This window comes from Diadema setosum, chromosome 6 (assembly GCF_964275005.1).
Source record: "Diadema setosum chromosome 6, eeDiaSeto1, whole genome shotgun sequence".
Classification (NCBI taxonomy): domain Eukaryota; kingdom Metazoa; phylum Echinodermata; class Echinoidea; order Diadematoida; family Diadematidae; genus Diadema; species Diadema setosum.
In genome coordinates, this window is record NC_092690.1 from 6554747 (window position 1) to 6580549 (window position 25803).

At 38.4% G+C, this 25803-nt stretch overlaps 1 protein-coding gene across 1 annotated transcript in view; it reads right to left on the reverse strand.

Moving 5' to 3' along the window:
* The window catches only part of LOC140229922 (uncharacterized), a 64456-nt gene that overhangs the window by 12739 nt on the left and 25914 nt on the right, over positions 1–25803 (reverse strand). Inside the window, exons 2-5 of the mRNA XM_072310122.1 lie at positions 24011–24134; positions 12982–13039; positions 6707–7175; positions 3772–3935 (exon numbers count right to left, since the gene is read on the reverse strand). Coding sequence (XP_072166223.1) covers positions 3772–3935; positions 6707–7175; positions 12982–13039; positions 24011–24134 — 815 coding nt within the window. The remainder of the gene's footprint in view (positions 1–3771; positions 3936–6706; positions 7176–12981; positions 13040–24010; positions 24135–25803) is intronic.

Here is a 25803-nt window from a genome sequence, read left to right on the forward strand (position 1 = left end):
CTTTAAACTGAGACATATTGCTACACCTGAGTGGGCTACCAAAACTTGGCTAGATTACAGAATGCTTCTACGTTAATAGAAGCTTGGCAAGTTCAGGTAAATACAAGTAAAAAGTGCCTTCCTGCATAAAGGGTAAAAATGGTGGGTAGTCTATTACTTTAAGTAGTTTATAGTGAAGAAGAGAGAGAAACATGCAGATGTAAATGTATCTTATTTTTCAAAGGAGTCTTTAATTTGGGGAAGAGAGTGCAAAAATTAACTGCAAAATTTAAAAAACAAAAAATATCTACGACTAAAGGAACGAGCGTGGGAATTAATTCAACCACCTTTACTCATTGAATCACTATTTTTTCCTTCGTTTCTTTTTTGTCAAAACAAAGCTTGCTTCAGCACAAACAAAACAATAATTGATGAGAAAGCGTACAATTTCAAGTGTGTCATCAGCTAATTAAGTGCTGTGTTCCCTCTAAATATTATTCTTTAGCCGCAATTTCAAAATGGGCATTGTAATCATAATTCACTCAGCAGACAAATAGAGAGACGGGGATTAAATTTCATGTGTTCCATCTAAACATTATTCTTTCGGTAGAATTTCAAAAGCACTGATCATTCACCCTCTAGACACAGAGAGAGAAAAAAATACTAGAAGAGAAAGAAAGGTTCAAGAAAACATCCAGAGAATAAAAGGGCGTATACATTTGTAACAAGGAAGTGTACACTGTAGACTGTAGGTTGTTGAAGCTGTGATGGCGTTCATGTTGGACAAACCCCTTGCAAACAAATCATTTCCCTACACGCTGCCACCTGCTACACGCACCAGCAAAACATAAATTGCGATCAAGCAGGATGTACATGTACGCTTGCTGATTGGCTAAATCTTATAAAATTTGCATAGCGAAGACGGTACAGTTGTAATCTTACAGCATGTCTGTGCAGTTGCTGTACAAAGGTCTCTGCTCAGATTTATTTGTTTTGTTTTGTTTTTGTTGTGTTTTTTTTTTTTATAGATTTCATAAATAACAAAGTGGAACAAATGTAGAACAATTTTGTTCTCAGAGTATTGAAACCCATTTTTTTCTCTCTCTTTAATGATACAATGCCCTCATAGAATAGAGCAGCTGAACAAGCCCATACCAAGAATCCTTTTTCTTTATGATGCAATCACTCATTGTTTGTGTGGTACACTGTATGTGGACAGCTCTGTATTAAAAACAGTCATGTGCGATTCAGTGTCGGTGGCTGCAGGAACATTTTTTTTTTCTTCCATAAATAATCCATTAGGTAAATCAATCATCCTGACAAATCATTTTCTACATCATCGGTTGATCCACCCCTTTTATGAAATTTGCACCCGCTTTCCACACACATATCACTGGACAGGCTGAGCATGCATGCATAACACAACATTTCCAGGATCCTAATGGTATTGTCCATTCTTTGGTATGATTATGTTGTTGTTGTTGTTGTTGTGGTTGTTGTTGTGGTTGTGGTTGTGGTTGTGGTTGTGGTTGTTGTTGTTGTGGTGGTGGTTGTTGTTGCTGCTGCTGCTGCTGCTGATGTTGTTGTTGGTATTGTTGTGGTTGTTGTTGCCGCTGCTGTTGTGGTTGTTGTTGTTGCTGTTGCTGCTGCTGCTGCTGTTGTTGTTGTTGTGGTTGTGGTTGTTGTTGTCTTTTGTTTGTACCACATAACAATTAAGATTGGGATTTTGACGGACATTTTAGCCAGCTGCTACTAATACTTAACAAATATTTCCAGGTTTTTGTTGCACCTCTATCATCATGACGTAATCTAATCCGACTTATTTTCCCAGATGCATACAATAGTCTCATACAAGCCATCCTCACAATATTTCCACAGGATGACGAGGGAATTAGAATGATTTTGTGAGAGTACATCTTGGACACCAACAAAAAAGACTGAAAGCTAGGCTATGTTTGCATGTATCAAACAAAGCTCCGTGCCGTGAAAATGGGGCTTCATATTGACTTTGTAATGGGAGCCGCACTACCGGGACAATTTTCTCACGGAACCATTAGAAGTAAAATGTCGACACGGCTCCTCACCGCATTATGACAAGCCTATTAATATAGCAACGTTGTCCCAGGGAGTGACTTGCATGCACAGTGGCTAATTTGGGAAAGACACAGGTACAATGTATACATGCCAAATACACCTGCTGCAAACTGTGTTGGCCTAGTAGTCATCCCAGCTGCTGTATGAGTGCCTATTTTTGCACCCACGCAATCTCTATGTCACTACAGCCAAAGACATAGAAATTAATGCCCACAGACTCGTCTTATTATGCAACCACCACTGTACCCATTTTCAAAATCTCTGCTGTTCATGAAGTCCAAAGAGTGTGAAGTTGATATCCTTAAAACTAGGAGTTCAGAGAATAGCACACCTCCGTGGTATTAAGATTTGATTATCTTGTAATGTCTGTATTTGAACCAGTTTAGTTTTCAATCAATTGACTTGAATTTGGCATGTATGCGTATTGATATGCATACATTACATTATACAGTGCTCAGCATTTACCGCAAGCTGAACGATTTCATTTATCATTCGATTAATCTACTAGAGATTATACATTTATTTTTTATGAATTTATGCCAGATTTTATTTTTGTTCTTTGGGGGGATTTTGTCTAGTAATGAATGCCTGTAGCAGGTGCACTTGCATGCAGTTTTCTCTTTTGGTCAATAAAATTGATATCTTTAAAAACATTTACAGTCATACTGTAGGTCCTGCAATCCTATTTTCACCTTGGCCCATGACAGCAAAGAAAAACTGCATTTTGGGTCATCATGCATTTGTCATGTATATGACATACAATAATGTAACATAGTGCTTTCAAGATAATAGGTGACCCGCTACAACAAAGGATCGGAAAGTCAGGGGAGGACAATTTTCTGAAAATGACATGACATTATTCCTTTATTCTTCCACTTTAATTTCATATGAAACATGACCCACAAGAATACTCGGTTGCAGAGATACATTGTATCGATGATCTTATTAGCGCATGTCGAGTGGTTTAACTCTTTATGTGCCGTGGTGGAAACCCCCTGTGCGGCACATTATTCTGAAACACCAATGTTGTCATTCTTTGAGAAGGCATTTTATCTTTCAAATTCATGTCACTTTCTATAGATTTTTGTTAGGCTGGACATTATAGTGAATAAAATTTAAGAGAAAATGACAAGGTTTGCTTTGATGTGAATTGTATGACAAATCTATGATTGTTTTTTCTTTTAAATGACTAGTATCTAAATTATTGCAAAGGCATGTTCATTCAAGCTTAGCGCCAGCAGTCTACATGCGACCAATCAGCAACCAGGATGCCACGCACTGACCAATAAGATCACTCCCTCATTGCTAGGGGTGGAGTCTAGCTGCGGCGCTATTAAAATTCAAATCTTCGGACTCGTTTCTGCTCTGTTGAAAGTCAAAAAATCATGGCCCAGAAAAACACTAATTTCTTGCTTTTCCTTTGATCATTCAGCTTCAAAATTTTGACAGATGATAAAACGATACATTAGACTACAAAATTATGCCAAAAACAGAAATCCGTTTGATTTGACCAATTTTGATGATCCGACTTCAAACTTGATTTTCTCGGATCAGCCATCAGCGACATACATCGTACTCCTTTTGTTGTGGCAGGTCACGTACAGTTTTGTATACTCTATATAAACTAGAGAAAGAGGAAAAAAAACAGGCATTATACAATCTGTATGGTTACATACAATGATTTGTATAATTGTTCACCTTTTTGTCCTTGACAACAGCGTAGGCATGGTTGCTGCTGTTGCTGCTGGCCTGGATGTCTTTCACAGCCGCGTACGATCCGTCGAAGTCAGACTCGTCCATCCCTTCATCGGCATTGCCCGTCTTCCCAGCTGCGTCTGTACCACCTGACAGACGATTGGCCTCTGGGTTGGGGGTATACAATGTGACACAAAAGATGGGATATTTGTTGTACAATAATATACAAATAATGAATGTTTATGATGCAATGGACAGAATATTTCATGAGGTAAAAGATGAAATGACCTATCATATTCAACGAAGCGCAGCCGAGTTGAATGGATTAAACATTTCATCTTTCACTGAATGAAATATTCTGTCCATTGCACGAATGAAAAACATTTATTATTTGTTTTATATAACGCCTAAAACAGATCCTTGTCATTTGATGGTTTATTAATTTAGAAACAAGAGAGAATGGTCATGAGAGTGCTCACTGAGCGCTTTAAGCTAGTGCGCTGTCGCATACACACGCTGCAAATGCAAGCGCATTTGACACGCGCAGTGTGCCGAGCTCTCAGCGAGCATGCAATGGAGCAAATCGTATGGATCGAAAATTGCACGGTAAATGGAGTCACAACTGCACGGACGATGACGTCATGGTGAAATCGGCCAAATGATCAATGTCAAACAACCAATCAAATGACGAGGATTTCTTCAGGCGCTATATAATCACCAATATTACAGACAATGTAAGAAAATCGACCATCAGATGACAAGCTCCATTTTGTTGCATCATGCATACATTCTAGGAAATTACAGGGGAAATGACTTCAGCAATAAGGAACACTTTAGCTTCCTAGTTGTAGATTATAGAAACCACCTCTATGATAACAAGAACTCTGACAACTCATTACTTTGAACTCTGTTCAAGTGATGATGTATTCCCATGAAGTTTTGGTCTTGTCATAAATCATGCAAAATATTACACTACTCTGTCACTACGTGTATTGAGAAGGATCTGTTAATGCAGAACTTATTGACATTTTAGTTTCATTAGCAACCACAAAATGCACATTAGCATGTTGGATCATAATGACAAGCACTGCATTTATAGATCATGACTGCTTCCATATTCCCATTCTATACAAGGCCACCAACCAGAGCTGCCAAAGAACAGTCAGGAAGTGTGTGCTATAAACGAGGAATGTTCGCATGCATTCTAATTTCAGGAATTTTGCGAAAGCCAAGTTTTGCGGAATTAAAATCTTGTCTCCACTATATGTTTGAATGTTAGAAGCAACTCGCAAAAATTTCGAGCTGCGAATAAGGCCGTTGGCTCCCATTGGCAAAAACTTCATGCCGCAAAAAATATTGTGTTTTACAGTATTAAACGTTAGCAAGCGAACTGCAAGACAATTCTCAAACCAGATTCTGGTATAACATTTCTCCAGAAACATGTAAAGCTGGACCAAAACAAAAGACACATTTTATTTTTTTGTCAGCATGCAAGGTAAAGTTATACATGTGCTACATAAAAGAAAAAAAGTCAAACTGAAAGAGGAGGGGGATTGGTCAAGATAAGAGGTGAGTAAGATAGGAAGTGTTAAAGTATGATGATGAAGGAAATGTCTGACTGACCATAAAAATTATACGATAGTAGGACAGAGTAATTTCACTCAATATGTGGAATGAGACATACAAATTCACTATATCACTGATGACAAATTCACCGTATGATGAAAGGAATGTCTGACTGACCGTAAATTGATGGCAATTTTTACATTAAAGATACTTTTGTCCTGACATGTAGAGACATGGCATTAACCCTATTCCCACCGGGTGGGAGGGGGGGGGGGGGGACGTTTCGTGTGATTATTACGCAACGCGTGATGCTCTCGCCGCGACATTTTATGACTTTTTTCTTTCAAGTATCACGCAACTTTTGAGACCAAATTTGTCGCTCCCCGGCATACCGTTTTGAAGCCATGCCCCTTTGAAAAAAATTTGTATACCCCAAAATTGCTCAAAAACATGATTTTGTGTAGAAATCCAATGTAAATTGTATTTTTGCAATATTTATTAATTAATATAAAAATAAATATTTTTACTTTCAATGGCTGATAATGATTCATTTTAGCTCGATTATGCTTTAAAAAGTTTCTGCGACAAATTTTGATGAAAAAAACCCAACAAAATCAAAAAGTGAAAAAACAACGAAATACATAAGAAATTCAATAACAATAAAATACATAAGAGATAATTATGAAGCTGAATTTTTGCTTCAATATTATTGTTGAGGATATTGAAAAGAATATGTTCACCAAAAATTAGAAGTCTTGGAGCTTTATTTCTTTATTCATAGGCAAAAAATTATTTTTGCATAAATTAGCATATAGCAATCAATATAAAATACATAAATTAAAATCTAACTATACAGTCTTGTACATTGGCCTCTACCTTAGTGTAAACTTTTGCAAGGATCGCGCGATCCATGACCGAGATCTGAAGGGGGGGCCAAAAAAGTTTCAAGTCCCTCAAAAAACCCGGTGAGATTAGGGTTTTAAAAGGATCCAATACCCCAAAAGTTACTATGCTCGAATGTTTGAGCACTGTTGAACAATTCCCAATTTAACTTTAACAGCATCGCTATGATCTGTGACCCATTAAACTGCACCCATTACACTGAGCTAAAAAGGCCATTTACAATAAAATGTAGTTCCAGAAGTGACAATTTCTTCTTTTGTAATGAATGGGTAAGCACACAAGCAGGTGCCTTTTTTCTCTATTTAAAAAATTCTCTCATGGGTCGTAGAATCAGTGGAGCTGTCAGGCAGGACTGTAGCAAATGTTATTCTTTGGGTTTTGGTTCCCTTTAAAATATTCAGGCAACCTCCTGCAAACTCAGAAGGACTCTGCACTGATGCATGATCTACAAAACAGCAAAGGACCATACCTTTCACTCTGGCATAGTTATCATCACCACCGTCACCAGAGCCTGCTGCAGCCCCGCCCGCAGCTCCACCTGTGGCTCCCATGGCAACCGCATCCTTCCTAACGATGCTGCTGGCGAGAGTCTCATCAACACTGTTGTAGGCGGGGTCGTCGTCAACCGGGGGCTGGGAGTTTCCCCCTCCTCCGGCCTCCTTCTTCTTATCGTCCTTGATGATGTCATAGGTGCCGTTGTAATCGTTCTCGGCATTCTCCGCGATGTCTGGCACCTTTGGCGGGATGGGCGGGAGCTCCGGGAGGCGGCGGTCGACGGTCGAGGTGCGCTTGATGTTCACGGGCGGGGAGCTCTCCGTTGGTGAAGTGGCTCCATTGGGGGAGGGGGGTAGGGTCTTGAAGCTCGTTGATTGGCTGATGCTGTTGCCAGGTATGCCGTTGGGCAACGTTGCCACCTTGTTCGTGTCAGTTTGTGGTTGCTGTCAAACATGCGAAAAGACAGATATCATTCTCATTTATTTTAGCTGAAGCTCACATTCATCAGAAAATCAAAGAGGTAGGGTAATATTTTTTTTTCATCCTTTTTTTCCCAATTCTGCAACTTTACAATATCTGGGAAATAATTCTTGAATGTATTGTCGGTATCACTTTCATCTTCAACTAATTCTAGAATATTCCATGAAATAGGGGAGGTCACATAACCTTTTTTTCGTCAGGTTTTCTTGTTTTGTTTTGGGTTTTTTTTTTTTTTTTTTTTTTTCATCTGACTGACCATTATCTCATCCAGCCTGAAAATGGAAAGACATTGATACAGTATCAATATTTTCATAGTAGCCAGTGGAGAAAGCCCATTAGATTTGTTCTACTAGAACATGCAGTAACAGATGAGGTCACTGTTTTTCTTGGCAGACTGGTAAAGGGTTTCCTTGCGTTAATTGATTTTCAGATTGGATTAGACATGGTTTATTTTCATAGCAGGATGTAGTGTAGAAGGCTTCACCCATTATAAGTCCTATCATCTTACATTTGATACTCTCAAGTGCTGATCAAGTGAAGTGGAGCGTCTCGTGTTTCGTTTAACTTCCTTAAAGGGAAGATAAACCCCAAGAGCAATGTGGATTGAGTGAAAGCAGCAACATTAATAGAACACATCAGTGAAAGTTTGAGGAAAATCGGACAATCGATGCAAAAGTTATGAATTTTTAAAGTTTTGGTGTTGGAACCGCTGGATGAGGAGACTACTAGAGGATATGACGTATGAGTGGACAAAAATACAAAGAAAATATAAAGGAAATTCAACAAAAATTCACTTTTCTAGAATCATGAAAGAGCAATGGACCAACCTCTTTCAGAAAGCAGGGGGAATAATTGCTTCCCTTAACATATGTCAATATGAAGTTGATGGAATTTGTAATTTTCATGAAAAATGGATTTTTGTAGAATTTTCTTTATATTTTCTTGGTATTGTTGTCCACTCATACGTCATAACCTCTAGTAGTCTCCTCATCCAGCGGTTCCAACACCAAAACTTTAAAAATTCATAACTTTTGCATCGATTGTCCGATTTTCTTCAAACTTTCACTGATGTGTTCTACTAATGTTGCTGCTTTCACTCAATCCACATTGCTCTTGGGGTTTATCTTCCCTTTAAACCTATTAAACTGTTCTTTTGTTCTCCAAAGTGCTCTCAGATGTCTAGAAGCTCCCAGTCAATGAAGAGATTATCTCATCCCTGTAATCCTGATAGTGTCAGTCAATAGCGTCCCAGTGTCCCAGTCAATGAAAAGATTATCTCATCCCCGTAATCCTCATAGAGTCACCATTAGCGTTTCTGTTGAATTGGGTGTCATTAACCCGTTGAAGATGGGCTGATTTTGCTACAGCACGCATTTTCCATAGACTCTTGCCCGAGTATATTCGGGATTTGTCCTCAACGGGCTAAACTTGAGTGGGCTCTCTAACTGGTGATTGAGGTATTAAAGGTAGTGGATACCTTTTACAGAACTCCCAAAATGCAGCAAAACATTAAATATGAACCTCAGGGGACTTGTTTAGGCCACTGCTTTAGAAATTTGGAAGTCAACAGTTATCTACAATTTGAATAATGCACAAAACTCAACTACTCAGTAGTTCTGTGTGTCAGCCACACTTAAGCCTTTTTGTTAGTCTTCTGTATTTTTTATCTATAAACACAAATCTAAAAGTATAAGAGCTGATGTAATAACATAAAGAGTGTGTGGCAAGAATGTATATAGAAATGTTTGTAAGTTTTGATGAACTTTATTCACAAAATATACATGAAGGACACACATGCAGTGCATGGGTCTGCAAAGGCAGCCTAGTAATGTACTGGAATTTACGGTGAGCCCCGAAAAGAATTCAATTCAAAATCTAACGGTCAATAAAAATGTACTAAATGTTACCTTCCACTTTCAATACTTTATGGGAGTTTCTAAAATGATACTCTCTTCAACATACCACTGTGTTTATACAACTCTTCATTTAAGGCATGCAAATGGGATTCCCTACCAGTGAAGTACAAATGTAGTTCAAATGACTGACTGAATGCCCACCCATGATCGCCCCCCCCCCCCCAAAAAAAAAAGAGGGTAGCTGAAGAATTGGCTGGGAATTTCCCATTATATTTATTATTACATTTAAATTTGTAACACGCTTTATACTGTTTCTACTATAAAAAAAAAAAAAAGTGAAAGTAGAGAAAACATTAAGCAACTTTTGTAGAGCCAAAAGTGAAGATTCCTGTGAATGTTTTTATTATACATTTGAATTATCACTCTGCTAGTCACCTTTCAGGGAGGAACCAATACTGTACTGTACATCTTATTGTACATTGTAGTCCAGTGTGGCCGAATAGTATTAAAGTCAAGGTCATTTTTCTAACGGCTTGATTTTGAAACAATGCTCTGCTACAGCTGTTGTTGAGGTACAACCAGAACTTCTGCTTGACTCATGAACAGCTGCAAAATTTGGCAGGTAAAACCGTCCACCTCAAACGAGTTTGACTGCACAACAACAGGCATCACACATCTAATTCCCCTTCCTTTTTGACTTCCTATGTAGCTAAAAAGGCAAATCAAATATAAACACAGTAACACACAGGAAACATGCAAATATACTTTTCACAAGGAACATCCCCCCCCCCCCCCATGAGCTCCTTCAGTAGCACTCACCAAGAAAAAAAAAAAAAACAACAACAACAACAACAATGAAACAATATTGTAAGTAGTATAAAAAAACATGTTATGGCTGAATGTACAAATAAATTGTTTGCCAAGTGTTGGGCGGACACTGTACTGGCTCACTTGAACAGTTTCTTTTGACGGAACTTGGCTCACGCCGTGTGTGTACACTGGCAGGGGCCGAGCAGCTGGTGAGCGGAAATATGAATCACATAATCATTTGTTTGATCTGCAGTGGCAGTTATCCAGCCAGCTACCTCAGTCTTATACATCCTGGTTTCTCTGCTTCAGGGGTGCAAAGATGAAATTATGGCATACATGTACAATGTACAACATAATGTCATGTCCCCCAATACATATTGTATATTTTGCACGTGCATAGCCATAACCCAATGGGGACTTGTATATTCGCATTGGGGTAAAATCAGTATGCCTTGGTCACAACTCGCCATACTTGCAAGTGCGTGCTGTCTACTTGCAAAAACGTGGACAAAATTTGGGGATCCGTATATGTAGGAAGTACCACCTCAGTACGGATTTTGGAGCACACAGACACGACGTAGCACTTTCGCTGCGTTCGAGCTGCGGTCGTGCTACGGATTCATTCCAGTACGGGTGATGCATGTTCTCTGTACAGCCGACATGCATGCACTTACAACATACACTGTACGTGAGCAGCACGTGAAAGTACGTCCCTTGTACAACAACGTGGCAGTCGCGTGGATATCATACATTGTAAGCACATTGTCGACAAGCACGTTGTAAGCACGTACAACTTATTTACCACATGCACAACGTACGTACGGTGGACGCAACCGCTTATGGCACGTACTTACACCTTGCGCACCCCTATTACCTTCCTGCTTTTGCCACTCCTTCCCCACATTTTCAGAAAAACTTGGCGGCCATGGCCTCCGCCAAAAACGTACGGAATGTAATACACACACAGTGAGTTGTAACCGAGACTTAAAGGACAAGTTCACCTTCATAAACATAAGGATTGAGAGAATGTAGCAATATTAGTAGAACACATCATTGAAAGTTTGAGGAAAATCAGGCAATCCGTTCAAAAGTTACGAATTTTTGAAGTTTTTGTGCAGTAACCGCTGGATGAGAAGACTACTGCAGTGTGTGAATAACTTAGATGTCACATGCGTACAACAATATAAAGGAAAATATAAAGAGAATTTCACAAAATTTCATCTTTTGAAAAAAAGTACACATTCCCCTGACTCGTTACCGACAAATGTTATGGGCAATATTATTCCCCCTGCCTTCAGAAAGAGGCAAGTCAAGTGCTCTTTTATTATGCGAAAAAAGTGAAAATATGTTGAATTTTCTTTACATTTTCTTTATACGGTTGTACGCATATGACTCACAAACTGTAGTAGTCTCCTCATCCAGTGGTTCCAACACAAAAATTTGAAAAATTCATAACTTTTGCATCGATTGTCCAATTTTCCTCAAACTTTGACTGATGTGTTCTACTATTAAATATTGTTGCATTCTCTCAATCCGTATGTTTATGAAGGTGAACTTGTCCTTTAACTGAAAACTCTTGGGAGGAAATGACAAATGTCTATTAGAAGTATAATTCCTATTTATGAAGCAAAGTTGGCAATTTGTTACCTTGAAGATGATATAATCATTGTTGCCTTTAATATGGGAGGTAATATTTTGGCATGTTGTCATTTTTTACGAATATAAGTAATCGCTAAAAATTCATGAAAATGAAACCACTATAAAAGAATGTATGGCACACACATTTAAAGGGTGTGTACAGTTCTGGTCGAGGTGAGGTTTTAGCTTTTAACGTTTTGCAAGATATTCAGAAACCACTCTATGAGATGTCAAAGAGCATGCAGTTCTAAGGGGTATCAAAAGTTTATTCGATGAAAATCGGTTTTGAAATGGCTGAGATATCCAAAAACAAGGTGAAACAAAGAGATCCTAATAAAGTTGTGGCATGTCGCCTTTTATTATTAGCACTTTTTTGGATATCTCAGCCATTTGAAAACCAATTTTCATCAAATAAATGTTGAATCCTTCTTAAAATTATATGCTCTTTCATATCCATAAGAGGCTTTTCATTATCTCACTTAGGAATGTTCAAAACATGAATCCCCACCTCAACCAGTACTGTACAGTCCCTTTAATATTATGTATCCATGAGTAAGAACCATGTTAAAAACAGATTTGTATCATTCAAACTGGATGAAAAAAAAATACTGTGATGAATATAGATTGATACATACAAAGTGTATGATGCCTGTTTCAGTCGGCTTTTTTCCTTTTAATGACTGGAAACAACCATCAACCAGAGCAATAAAAACTTTGCATAAATATGTGTACTTTCAGCTCCTTCCTTTTGGTTTCTTGTGAACATTTGAGGTATCTCTTTTTTTCTCTCTCTCTCTCTTCTTCTTTTTTTTTCTCAGTTTTTTTTTTTTGTTTTTTTTGTTTTGTTTTTTTTTTTTTTGGGGGGGGGGGATTTTGCATTATTTTTTAGTTCAATAGTAATTGTCCATGAGGACACTGCAAATTACAAGCTTTGCTTGTCAGCAGTCCCCTCCACTTCAAACAATTTCAATTTTGACTTGGTGTAATCAGAAAGGCCACAGTATACTGTCAGTTCAAAGTATTTTTCTCTGGTACAACATTCAAATTGCTTTTGTGTTTTATCTGACACTTTTGTTTTGTGTTGTTGGAAATGACATTAAATGAAATATGAAAATGAAATGAAAATCTTACAATGGCTGGAAACTATTAAAAGTATCACAACGTTGAATAATACAATGTACATGTATGTAACATATCCACATTAATGCCTACTTGAAACAGAACTTCTAGTATTTGTTTCTTTGTTTGTTGTTGGGTGTTTTTTTTTTCTGCTCTGAAATCATAAAATTGAAATTCTAAGAATTATTCAAGATGATATCGCCCATATTTAATAGGGAGAACAGCAGAGACAGGATGGTTCCTCTAAAGACTGTTTTTTAAACATTTTTTTTTATGTCATTCAGTTATCTTATACAGTGATGAGAGAGTTCAGAATGCCTATTAGATTCATGATGTAAAAACTTACCACAACCTGTGTTCCATTCCTTTTGGGATTTTCCTGGACATGGCTCACATTCTCAGCACTGAAAATTAAGGAATAGAAAAACAACATCAACAATAATACAAATTATACTGTACTGCTTGATTTATGATGATAACAGTCACATTTCATCATTTAGCATTCTTCATCTTTTCTCATTCTTTCATCATTCTACACCTACTATTTTTTTCTTTCATCAGCTTTGCCTTCTAAATGCAGAGTAGTGGTAGCAGCGGTATGCGGCAGTAAAGCTGTACACTATAGTACAGTGTTGTAGTTCAGCAACTTATCAGTATAGATTGTACAAGTGTAGGTTACTAGTTCATAACCAGTGCCATTTTACATGATTGGTATTATCAATCATCATTTAATCACAATCATTGGTATAATTGTTTAATATTAGCAAGTTATAGTTATCGGTCCATTGATACTGAAAAGCATCCAGCAATACAGTATGTACAGATTGTAGGGTTACTTTCATTACTGTTGCTGTTATTGATTATATTAACAATCATCACTTTCATCCACATTATGACATCATCTCTCCGCCTTCAGATGATATGCCAGCCGCAACTCTCAGTTGAGGACGAGTCCCGAGTATACTCGGGCAGGTACGCTATGGGAAATGCGTGTTGCAGCAAAATCAGTCCATAATCAACCGGTTAACGATTCTGAAGATCAATAGTTACAATGATAAATTCATGCAGGCAAAATACTATGAATCATTCATCCTCAAACATCAGCGCGATCAAAAGTTAACAGAACAGTGTATCTACTACAGTTGCATATCATGCCAAGGGTCACCCTGGCACTGTGGGAAGTCACTCGAAACAGTTAAAACGTACATTGTTGGGGCAAATATAAAATTGTATGATATATTTATACCAGCAGAATTCTGTACATAATTACAAGAAAAACAGTGTTTGGTTGCAATGCTGTGGTGCCGATAAACTGACCACAGATAGAAAAATGAAACTGCGATGTATATAATTAGGGATGACTTCCCAGAGACTATCCAAACAGACTATATTTTTGTTATATTCTTCTCAGTCCACAGAGCCATTAGATCATCTTCTGAAGTGGGTAATTCTCATTACGTGGATAACACACACTTCCTCCCCTGATTGGCGGATAAAAGCAGCTGCCATTATGACCAAACAAAAAGAAAGAAAGGAAAAAAGCTCTGTTTGCACACCATGATAGCAGATCCACTACTCATCCGCCGACTCTTTGCGGTATAACCATACGCCGGCGGCCATGATCACCAAGTTGATGTCAAACGGCAGGTTGTGCAACTGTGCCACACCCTGATCCACTGGACGTGGGAGTTTTTGGTTTTGTTTTTTTGTTTTTGTATGTTTTTTTTTTTTCGTTATAAATAATCAGGTTTAAAGGGGAGTGTATCCTTCAGAACAATATCCAATACTGAGGTTCTTGCTGATGGCAGTTACCTTAAACATATCACAGAGGATCAAATCATATGCATCAGATTGTTTTCTATAAAAGGCATCACAAAGTAATTAAGACCGTAAATACTGTACATTGTAACATTACATGGCAATAAATTCTGTCACCTTTTGCAATGTACACTACAAGTGTACAGTACGCATGAAATCTATGATTTTAATTCTTTACATACAACACCTGTTCTTATCATATTTTCACTGTGATCTTTTGTACAATATTGTAGTTCATATTCTCACCATAATTATTTCATATTCAGCACATCTTTAAGGCAGAGAAAGTAAGTCTCCACCACTTCAAAATTGTGATATAATACAGTAGTGCCAGGTAAGCAGTGGGAATATGTGTACACATCATGTTCTGGCAATCAAGGAATCAATTACTATAAATAAATAAATAAATAAATAAACAAATAAATAAATAAACAAATAAATAAAAATTAAAACATACTGTGAGATCATATTGTGTTTCTCTCACTCCTGAGGCCAATTTTATTAATCCCCCCAAATCTATCACGAAAAAGAATACATAATTAATATCATTCAGTGTACTACATGTAGTTAAATTTTCACTTTTAGGTACACAATGATGTAAATCTGCATTTAATATGACACATAGACATATACGCATTAGAAAACGATAGGTCTGACTATTCATTCATAATGCATACCTACACTGTACCGCAGACATTATTATCATACTTTGTGTGTTGATGTACAATTGTATTTGGACATTTCACTAGTCTAATAGGCATAGAGCTCTTTAACGTCCTATAAAGTCCTTATGCCCCTCCTTCATCCACTTGAAAATATTTTATGCAGCATTCTGCTTTCACTCTGGACATCCGCCAAGCATATTTCATCCCAGATTTATATTTTGTTTGTAAACCTTGTTCCTTGATGCTCTGCAAGTCACTTTCAACACCATATTGTTAAACCGTTATTAAAGAAAATAAAAGCGGACTATTTGAGCAGCACTTTTCATTGTAAAATGAACTTGTCCAATTTTCACTGGAGTGGCCTTTTCATAACATTTGATAAAACACATACATTGTACCTGTACTGTACACTTTGCAATCCATACGAATGTACATGTAGTTCACACGGTAGCTTTTAAATGTGGGGTACTACATGTACTTCAGCCTAGAACTATTTAGACTAATTGTCTCATCTTCACAATATTAAAAAAAGACATCCCCTCTGGCCACCTGCTGTTATGGGTGTCCTCTTTGGAGAAAAAAGGTTCACTAACCGCCAGTGAACACTGCCCAGGAAACTCCTCTAATTTGTTCATAATGAATTGCCATAACTATTGCCAGCACGGCCTGATGAAAAGTGCACATGCCACAATTGATTTGACATTACTGTTGCAACTTCCTTTGTTTGCTTGTTTTGTTTACTAGACTATGCTACCTTGTACATAATAAATTTTCAAAATGATGCTATTGAAACTGTACTGCAGTTAACAGTCAATATATTGTACATAGCAAACACACTAAATGTCAGAATGGCTTGGTAAACAACAACTGCTGGTGATAGAACAGAACTACTACATACAGCTGTGCGTAGCAAGCTTCATGTGGGATCAATGTTTGTACATCATTGTATGTCAATATGTATTTGAGGATCATTTTCCCCAGTGTAGCTCTACTGTCAATATCATGGGAGGAGTTGGCCATCAAAATGTGGTTTGAAATAAATGGTTGATTTTAAATGGGCATGGCACATTGTATTGTACAATGTAGCATTGTCTGTTAAAAGCCCTATCACAAGTGTTTGCTATGTCATTCACATGCAACGAACACAAATTGGCAAGATACCAAGTATGAAGTACTAAATACCAAGATTTATTGCAACCATTCTGATAGACAAAAATATCCCACTTACAACTGTATATTGTACAGACCCCAGCAGTAATTTGTCGATCAAACTGTGCATGCCTGAAATCTTGTGAAACTAGGGTGGCCCTTGCTCAAATTGTGTTCGTGTGCTGTTATGGGTGTGTTTTGAATGATGGGATGAAAAATCTCACTAATTATCATTGTTGTCCAGTGTTCACACACTCACTGCGCTACAAATCACTGTGCTACATGTACTCATTCTCAAATAATCACTGTACAATCACTGCACAAATAATACTGTACTTGACAATAATTCTGAAAAGATTTCTTGGGACTTGGATTGTGATGCTGATCATGCTATTTGTATCATTATGAGATTTGTATTATACCATGTTCACAACAGCAAAATCTATGGATCACAATGCAAATTGTGAGATATGGATCGTGTTAATTTGTGTCGGTGTGAATGCCATTATCATACTACATGTCTGATCACCCACTTGCTTGACTTTGCACCACACATCTCAACTTTGAGGCTTGTACCATGTTTGTATACAATGTATTTATAAATCTGGTGGCAGACTTTCTTATCATTTCTGTTGAAGGCTTTCAGATATGAAGTGAAACAAGCCATCACTGCAATGCTCAATAGAGTCCGAAGAATTATCAGGAAATTTGATTTTTGGCAACTTTATCAGCCCATGTAGTGGACAGAAATCCCCATTGGTAATTATAAACAAAAAAGAAGTCTCCATTCACATAAAAGTTTACTTGCCAAAATATCTTGCATCATTTCATACTCATAATTCCAGATGTGAAAATTGAATTTGAGTTTACATACATTACACTGTATGTACACCATATATATGAGTGTATATGGTTTAATCTATTATTTTTTTTTTTTTTTTTTTTTTGTACTGGTGTTTCCTTATTAAAGCTTCCATTAGTGATGACTGCTACTTGTGTTTTGAAATAATCATCCCCTTTGGTAACTGTTTTAATACACGACTTTTTCCGCGCACTGGTGGGATGTTCAATCACAGCATCCATAAACCAACATTTCTGTCATTGAGCACTGTGCTCTGATTTATGGCCACATTCTACATACATTGTATCAACCCACCTTTATGCGTGATGGCTTCATACGTAAAATGCACACACCCCCACCACCACTTCCCGCCCATACAGTGTACCCCACGTCCTTCCTTTCCACAGCCAAATTACCCCTTAAAGATAATAAAAAGTTTTGGTACCTCAAAAGCTTCCCTGAATTTCCTTGTCTTGGTTTGTGTTTCAGGTTAAAGTACATGTATGTTGTCTGTGAGAATTACTCGCCCCAAAGTGCTCTCATGTCTTAGTAATCATGCAATAATGGTTTCGTACCAGAGCCGACGCTGTCCAGCGTCGATAATTATTGTACGAAACCACTGACTGCGACCAGCAGCGTGCAGCCCATTGTACGCATAGCTAACTGCAACCAGCAGCCCCATACGCATAGCGTAATGGGGCTTCGCATCGTAGCATTCAGGATCATGACAGAATTACAAGTATCGCGGGTAAATGTCAACTTAAAATCCAAAAATTTCTTCGATTTGAAGACTTACCAATTAAGTTGAAGTATTGAAAAGAGGCTTCGAACAATGTTTGTTTCTGCCAATAGTCCCTTTCTGTTCGAATTGATGACTGATACCCCTTTCATAAACTCATCCTCCTATTATCCGCATAAGAATAATGCGGACAATTCAATAAAAAATGCGTTCACAAACTCTGAAAATAATCCGCATTATTTTTACGAGCGCCCGTCCTGAAAAAGGCGGATAATCGTCATGGTGACTGCACACGTCCCTCCTGCGGGAAAGACAGGTGACGTTTGACCGCACCCCGCCAATTATCCGCATTATTTGGGTTTGCGTTCATAAACTCGAAATCTGGTCCCGACGCTGCTATTATGCGGATAATAGAAGGGTCGAAATAATGCGCATTATTCTATCCCCGCTCCGATTTTACGACCAAATGTTGCGGATATTATCCGCATTATTGAGTTTATGAAAGGGGTATGAATGTGACTCGGTCGAGAGGACCTTGGGAGAGCTACATACACTGAATACCATGGCCAGCGCATGCGCACACAAACATCTTATCCGTTCATGGATTTGAAATTTGTGTGCATGTGATGTGTTCGCATGCACTGGATGTAGTATTCAGTGTACTGTATGTAGCTCTCCTAAGGTCCTGTCGACCGAGTCACATTCAGTCATCAATTCGAACAGAAAGGGACTATAGGCAGAACCAAACGTTGCCCGAAGCCTGTTTTCAATACTTCAAGATAATTGGTAAGTCTTCAAATTGAAGAATTTATGGGATTTTAAGTTGACATTTACCCTGCGATACTAAATCTGTCATGATCCTGAATGCTACAATGCGAAGCCCGATTACGCTATGCGTATGGGACTGCTGGTCGCTATGCGTATGGGGCTGCTGATCGCAGTTAATTGCATGATTACTAAGACATGAGAGCACTTTGGGGCGAGTAAGTCTCACAGTGTTAGTTATATGAAAGGTACTTTAACCTGAAACACAAACTAAGACAAGGAAATTCAAGGACACTTTTGAGGTACCAAAACTTTTTATTATCTTTAAAGCGAAACGTTGCTTGAATATTAACCTTGACTTTGATTGATAGACAAGAAATGACTTCTAGAAAACAAAGAAAGTTCTATGTACCTGCAATCAGACAAAACAACATATGGGATATTAAACATCACACGTGATGTGTACAGTAAATATCAAAGGCCCATCAAATCTTTCACATTATTCTATCAGAGCCATAATGTGCATGTAACGCTAGAGAACATTTTTATTTCTAAAACAGGAATATTTCTCTACTGAATTTAAACAATGACATTGAATATGAATACTTGGAATAGTTATGAGCCTACATCTCATTGCAAACATTTCTCAACATGGAAGAGATTTTAACTTCAAAGCTGTCACGAACACAAACAAACTTGATGCCCAGAATGGCACCCAACCTAGTCATTTTCAACACCACAACTTCCAGGTTTGTCTGAAATACCTCAACGTCACTTCCACCCTTTCAAACTGCAATTGGATGTACTACACGTACAACGAACATTTACACACAGACATATGCATACACACAAACTACACTAAAACTGTACATACTACACACATGTCCTACATTATACACGTATAGAGTGTACTGACACTGCATTGTACAGCTACACCTGTACACTGTTTAAAAAGTACTCTGAGCTTTATAGAGCAGGCCTCACAAATTTTCCAAGGCAGTATGTGGCATCCATCATTCTGCCCACATACACTGTATTTTAGAAGATAAAAAGGTGACCACTACAGACAGGTTGGCTGCCCATCTGATATCATCACCTATCTAGACCATTTTGTGATGGTCATCATACAGGAGAAACAAAACAGGGAGGATTTCATGAAGCAGTTTGGTCAGATATTTTTCTATAAACTGTTTACAAGCTACTGAAATCCTTGCATCTGATTGACTGAGAGCAAATTTGTCTGACAACTTTGTCACTATTAGGACAAAGTGCTTCATGAAATGCCCCCCCCCCCCCCCAAGGTGGCCACAATTATTCCCTTTGTGAGCTCTAAGTGCTGATTGGCAGGGGAAGCCTAATAGCATTGTATGTGATGCACTGTCCCTGGCACAGAAAGGGTTAAAGGGGCACAGTCCCGGTAGTGTAGAGGGCGCTGTTGATGATACTGCCGATCACTGTTAGCATTGATACGAACATTACCGAAGTTGAGCTGTCATCAAGAGTAAAGTGCGTAGGTGTTGCTTAAAGTAACGTTGCCTTCGTTGTCTTCTCTGCGCATCGTGCAGTCTGTAATGCCAGGGTGCGTGCATATGTGCTTGTTATTATGACATCACAAAAGAAGTTTGCTATAAAAGCTGTCATCCCCATCAGCTGAATCATGAGCTGAACTGTGATCCGACCACTGACTACAGTGGATCGGACTTCTTCGGACTCGGGGAAGTGGGCCAAAGCGTAAGCGCTAAAGAGGAGTCGATAGCGTAGGTCTCTATAGGAAACTTGCAATGTGCGCCCGCGTACGCATTTGACTATTAAAAACACCGGGACCATGCACCTTTAAAAGACCTACAATTTTGTACAAATTTAGGCAGAACTTCCTTCCTCTTTTTCCTATTGGAGTCACTATCAAATGCCAGTCAAGTGGACACTACATTCCATTCAGTTTCCCCATCCTAACTTGACTGTTAACCCGTTGAGGATGGACTGATTTTGCTGCAACACGCATTTCCCATAGACATTCTGCCCTCGGGAGTATACTCAGGACTCGTCCTCAGCGGTTTAAAAGACATCTTCCCACAATAGCCATGCATGTACATCTCTATTTTATTTCCTGCCAGTACCCCTTGCCCACACCACCCCATTCCCATCCTAAACACACTCTTATCCTTTACCCCATTTCCAACAAAACATTGTTCTATTATTCTTGATAATTGGATAAATACAGTGTAATGTTTATACACTCTAAATCAATACATCTTTGTTTGTGTATAGATAAACTGTGCAAAATGATTGTTTCAGGTTTCAAACTTTCTCTCCTTCTTGTCTATTCTTTTACATCAAGTTGTCGTTTTCTGACAGAAACTAGACACTTGCTTGGGTTGGGTTGGTTTGTTTTCATATTACAACCAATGAAAATTCAGCACACCCACTAATTTGCCATTTTCTGTTTGATAATAGGCTTTGAGCTTGAATATCCAATCATGATCAAAAAACATAATTTCTTTGATTATTGTACTGGATCTTTTCATCATGATTTTAACTTTGTATCCTTTAAAGGGGCATTCCAGACGATTTTCATAATTACACATCAAGTAGTACATAAATCAATGTCTCTATGTACAGATTTGTAGAATTTATTGTTGTCCTTGAGCAGAGAAACAATACTCTGAAAAATCTTAAACGAATTACACTGAACAATGTTGATGACGTAGGAGCCTCACATATTTTAGCAATGTAGCAGTGTAATTCCATTACAATACCACTTGCTTAACAAGTTCACCTGTGTAGAATGTATGCATGCCATCTTCTTTTGTTCTGCTTCCTTGAGCCCAACTCTCGCATTCTTATGGTGAGGCTGCCATGTCATCGTCCTTGTTCATTGCAATTTGTTGTAAATTTTGAAAACATTCTTATTCCTCAACCCAATCACTACAAATTCTGAAACTCTGTACTCGGTATAACTAATTTATAGTTGTTCAAATGTAAAAGTCTGAAAATCATCCGGAGGTCCCCTTTAATGTTCCAGAATGTACTATAGAGAGACAGACATTTGTGACCGGCGACAACGGTTTCAGGCAAAAGTCGGGAATTTTGAAAATTCATTTTTTCACTGAATTACATTGCCCATTTTCTAAGCTTTGCATTGATATAAAACACTTGTATTCTTCGGCACCATAAGTGGGCATAGAAAGAGAAATAAAATGCACTTTTTAAGTTGTTAGCCTGACAAAATTGCGAGAAAACAGGCTTTGAAGATTCACCTCTTTCTCAAAGACAATGTCCGAGCGGCGATGCGAGGGGAGAATCACCCATCCGTACGATGGTGCCAATCGATGTTAAGCTCCGCCTCTAGCAACCACATCGCCTTCTGATTGGCTCACTGAGAGAGTCAAATTTCCCGGGCACCTTCCTCGGAGCTCAGCGTATGGAGCCGAAAAACAATGCGTTTCGCTCGGGTTTGTTAACAGTACGTCTTTCAAGATGGCGAATACGATCATTGCACGTACAGCTGTATAGTGCACATGTACATGTGTATTTGGTGTACGCATTACGCAATGGCATTCACACGCCATGACCGTGTGCATGTAACAGGAGCGGTGGCAAATCCACACATTTACATATCGCGTTTTCATTGTGGTTGATTTGTCTTTATCATTGGCGACCCTTTTGAAGGGACAAGACTGCTAGTGCTGGCAAGGGTCACGCTTCCTGTTTGTTTTGCTTTTACAAGACATGCATATGTTGCTTTGTTCGGTGGTGCTAATTAAATAAAAACAAACAAACAAACAAACACGACTCGTTAGTTTGGTGCGATCTTGAATTGTAGTATTTGAATATAATTAGTCCATGTGACCGCTCCTTTCCTCTTATCTACCTTCCATTGAGTCAGTCTGCTGTCATAATTTTTACTACATGTACAAGTAGACAAATTTGAGAATATCTAGTTCTCTTTTCATACGGTTATGTCATGCTACATGATTTTTGTTTCACTTCCGTTGTCGAACATTGCGGTAGAATAGTTTGGATAGAAAGCCAAACGAAGAGCACGCACTACAGCGTATAAACCACTATAGCAGGAACAATGGAGCACGTAGTCGTGCACGCGTGGACAAAGCATTCCCCAAACGCTGCAACTGGTGTCTCCGAAAGCCGAATTATGTAAATGTATGCGACGCACCAGCCAATCGCATGCGAGACCCTGCGCCGTAGCAACGCTGGGGATATTGGCGCGGCGTTCGAAAGAAGCTCGAAACTGACAAGTGCGATCCAACATAGGGTGCTTAAAATTCCATTTTCGATAGGAAAAACTTTGTCTTATGCTATGAAATTTTGTGTAGATGTAGAAAACATATCAAAGATTCGATTTCTGCAAAAAACCTAAATCGACAAAAATAACGGTCAAAATCTTTGTACCCCGCCTAGGAGGGAATTTGCTCTTGCGACTTTTGCCTGAAACCGTTGTTGCGGGTCACATTTTCTCTTGTTTGTTTGTGTCCTTCATTGTTCATTCATAATTCTTTGCTTCACTTGCACATTTTATTTTTCAAAGGCTTCTTTATTGCTAAAACTGATTCTTAAATTTGCACATTTTTTAATGCTTCCAGATTGCAAAATTTATAACTGAATATTTTTCAATTTGCATTATGTACTGTAATAGAAGATGGAATTTATATTTTTCTCTGCAATGAGTAAATAGCATTTTTGTCTTCTATTGTGCACATTCAATCAATTTGACCAATTTCATCAAATCTTTCAGAAAATCAAGATATATACGATGAAACTTTAATAGTAGAGGTGCCACTTTCATGACAATACGGTGATCTTTTCAGCAGCAAAATTCGCCCAGGATTCGATGGATTAAAAAGTTTAGGGTCGGGGGAAAACCCATTACATCGTCACATGTCGGCACAGTCCCAATTCTACTCTCAGCCTCGTTCTTACTAGCCTTTTGTCAAGGCCCCTTTCGCTGTATGGTGAAGAGAGCCCAGCTGAGTGGGGTTGCGCGAGGGCCTTTTGAGATCTGCTTCGCATCCTTTTGTTAGCCCTTTGAATTACCGACTTTTGCTCCCCGATTTCAGGAGCAAAAGTCAACCAATCAGCGCGTCTGTCTGCTCGAACCCGATTTAAATACGATGAATGCACGCTACAGACCTCCACGGGTGGTCAGTGATGCATGCTAACAGGCAGGACAGCACCCAGACGGAGGATGTGGGGAGCGCGCCATTCCATTGGTCGACTGGAACCCGTTAATAGGAATATTCAGTAGGGTTCACGCGTCATGAATAATAATAATGTGTGAAGCAGATCTCAAAAGGCCCTTGCGCTGTCGCGCTCGGCTGGGCTTGCTTCACTCGCCCATTACAGCGAGAGGGCCTTGACAAAAGGCTACGTTCTCACTTACTCTTTGGACTTTTCTCCGCAGGCACAGAGAAGCAGGACGAGGAGGAGGCTGATGAGGGCAATCAAGCTGAGGACCACCGTTGCCACGGGAGACAGCTGAATCGTCCCTGCCTCCGTTTGGGAATCTAGGTAACAGGTTGAGAAGAGGAAGAAACACTGGAATTTAGACATGACACCAACTTTATGCTCTTCCAAAATATGAAAACATGGATAAGAAAAATATAAATTTACAATGCATAGCTCACTTGCTGATGCAAAGTTCTGAAGAAAGTTCACAGAATAATGTACATATTGTAAATTGTGTCTCCAAAAGAGTACAGTGTTTGACAGAAAAAAAAAAATCAAAAATGAAATTGTAGTAAATACAGTGCAACATGCATCAGACATCAGAAGTTATTCTCATAATTATTATTAAAGCAAGGGCCATTGTGTGGAATATATAAATTTTGTACAGTGCTCTGTTTGGGGTTTATCAAAATCCACCATACACAATAAACACCTTGGATTCAGAAAAAAAAAAAAACACCTTGTAATATGTATACATGTATATAAAAAAAATCAGAAAATCAATTGAATGTTTGTTTTGATTTTTTTCCATACCTGTCCTTGTACAATTGTATTCATTCTATGTGTACTTGTGCAGGATTGTGTGTACACATGGTTTATTAACTTGAGTCCAAAGCAAACAGCAGTCAATTTACATCGCCCTGTGACCAGGGTGCATGGGGGGTAGGTCAGTACATGTAGATATTTCAATAGAAAATTACTTGGGGGAAAGATAATTGGGAAAAGTGTACACTATACAAGTCTAGTGCGTGGTACATGTACAGCTGTAAAGTGAACTTTGATTGGAGAATCAAACAAGGAAGTAGAAAGTTAAAAAAGAAGCCAGAATTAAACCGGTCGATAGATTTTTGCAGATCATGGTATCATCTGTACATGACAATCTCTTTCAAAGAGTTTTAGTCTTTCTAGTATTTGGCGCATGAAAGGTACATAGTATACAACAAGAGATTAGCAACAACAAAAACCACATTACATTTGTAAGCAGTGCAAATCTTCTTCGGAGTATATAGCTTGTTCAAATACAGAACAGATAGCTTTAATATTTGTATCACATGCGTACATACTGTGAAATCAATGCCAAGTACACTGTTAATCCTTCCCCCACCAATTAATTTACAACTACTGTGTAGGCAGAACATTACTAACAGACAATCATTGTATGTATTACAGTTTTAATGGGCACTCAAATTCATCATACTATTATTAAAATTATGTATTAAAGTTATTGAACAGCTCTCACACATACTGCAAGATACAGATTTCTTCTTCTAGAAATTAGTTTCCAGTTTACAAGTACCTACTACAGTAGCTGTAATGCAAAACTGATTACCCCATTGTTGTACACTGTAGCATTGTATACCATGTATAACCAAGGAGCTACTACAGACATGGAGTCCCAACAGAGTAATTTACGACCGAACTCTTCACGCAACGCGCTTAACTTCAAAGTGCCGCAGCGACGTTATCACCAAAATCTTGCCCCCGGTGACAGCTGCAGCGCGCTTTCAAGATCAAGTTCGATGCCGCAGCTCTGTCCGTTAGTGGAGGAGAGTAAAAATTGTCGAAACAAACACACGTCTCTTTTGTGCATGCGCAGTTCCTAAGTCAGCCATTTTAGTATGCGCAATCGATATCATCGAATCCACAACGAAATTTCGAATCTGGTAGTCGTTATTTCGCGAAATTTGGACCTTAGATGGGTGAGTTATGATGAAATATGTATAAAAA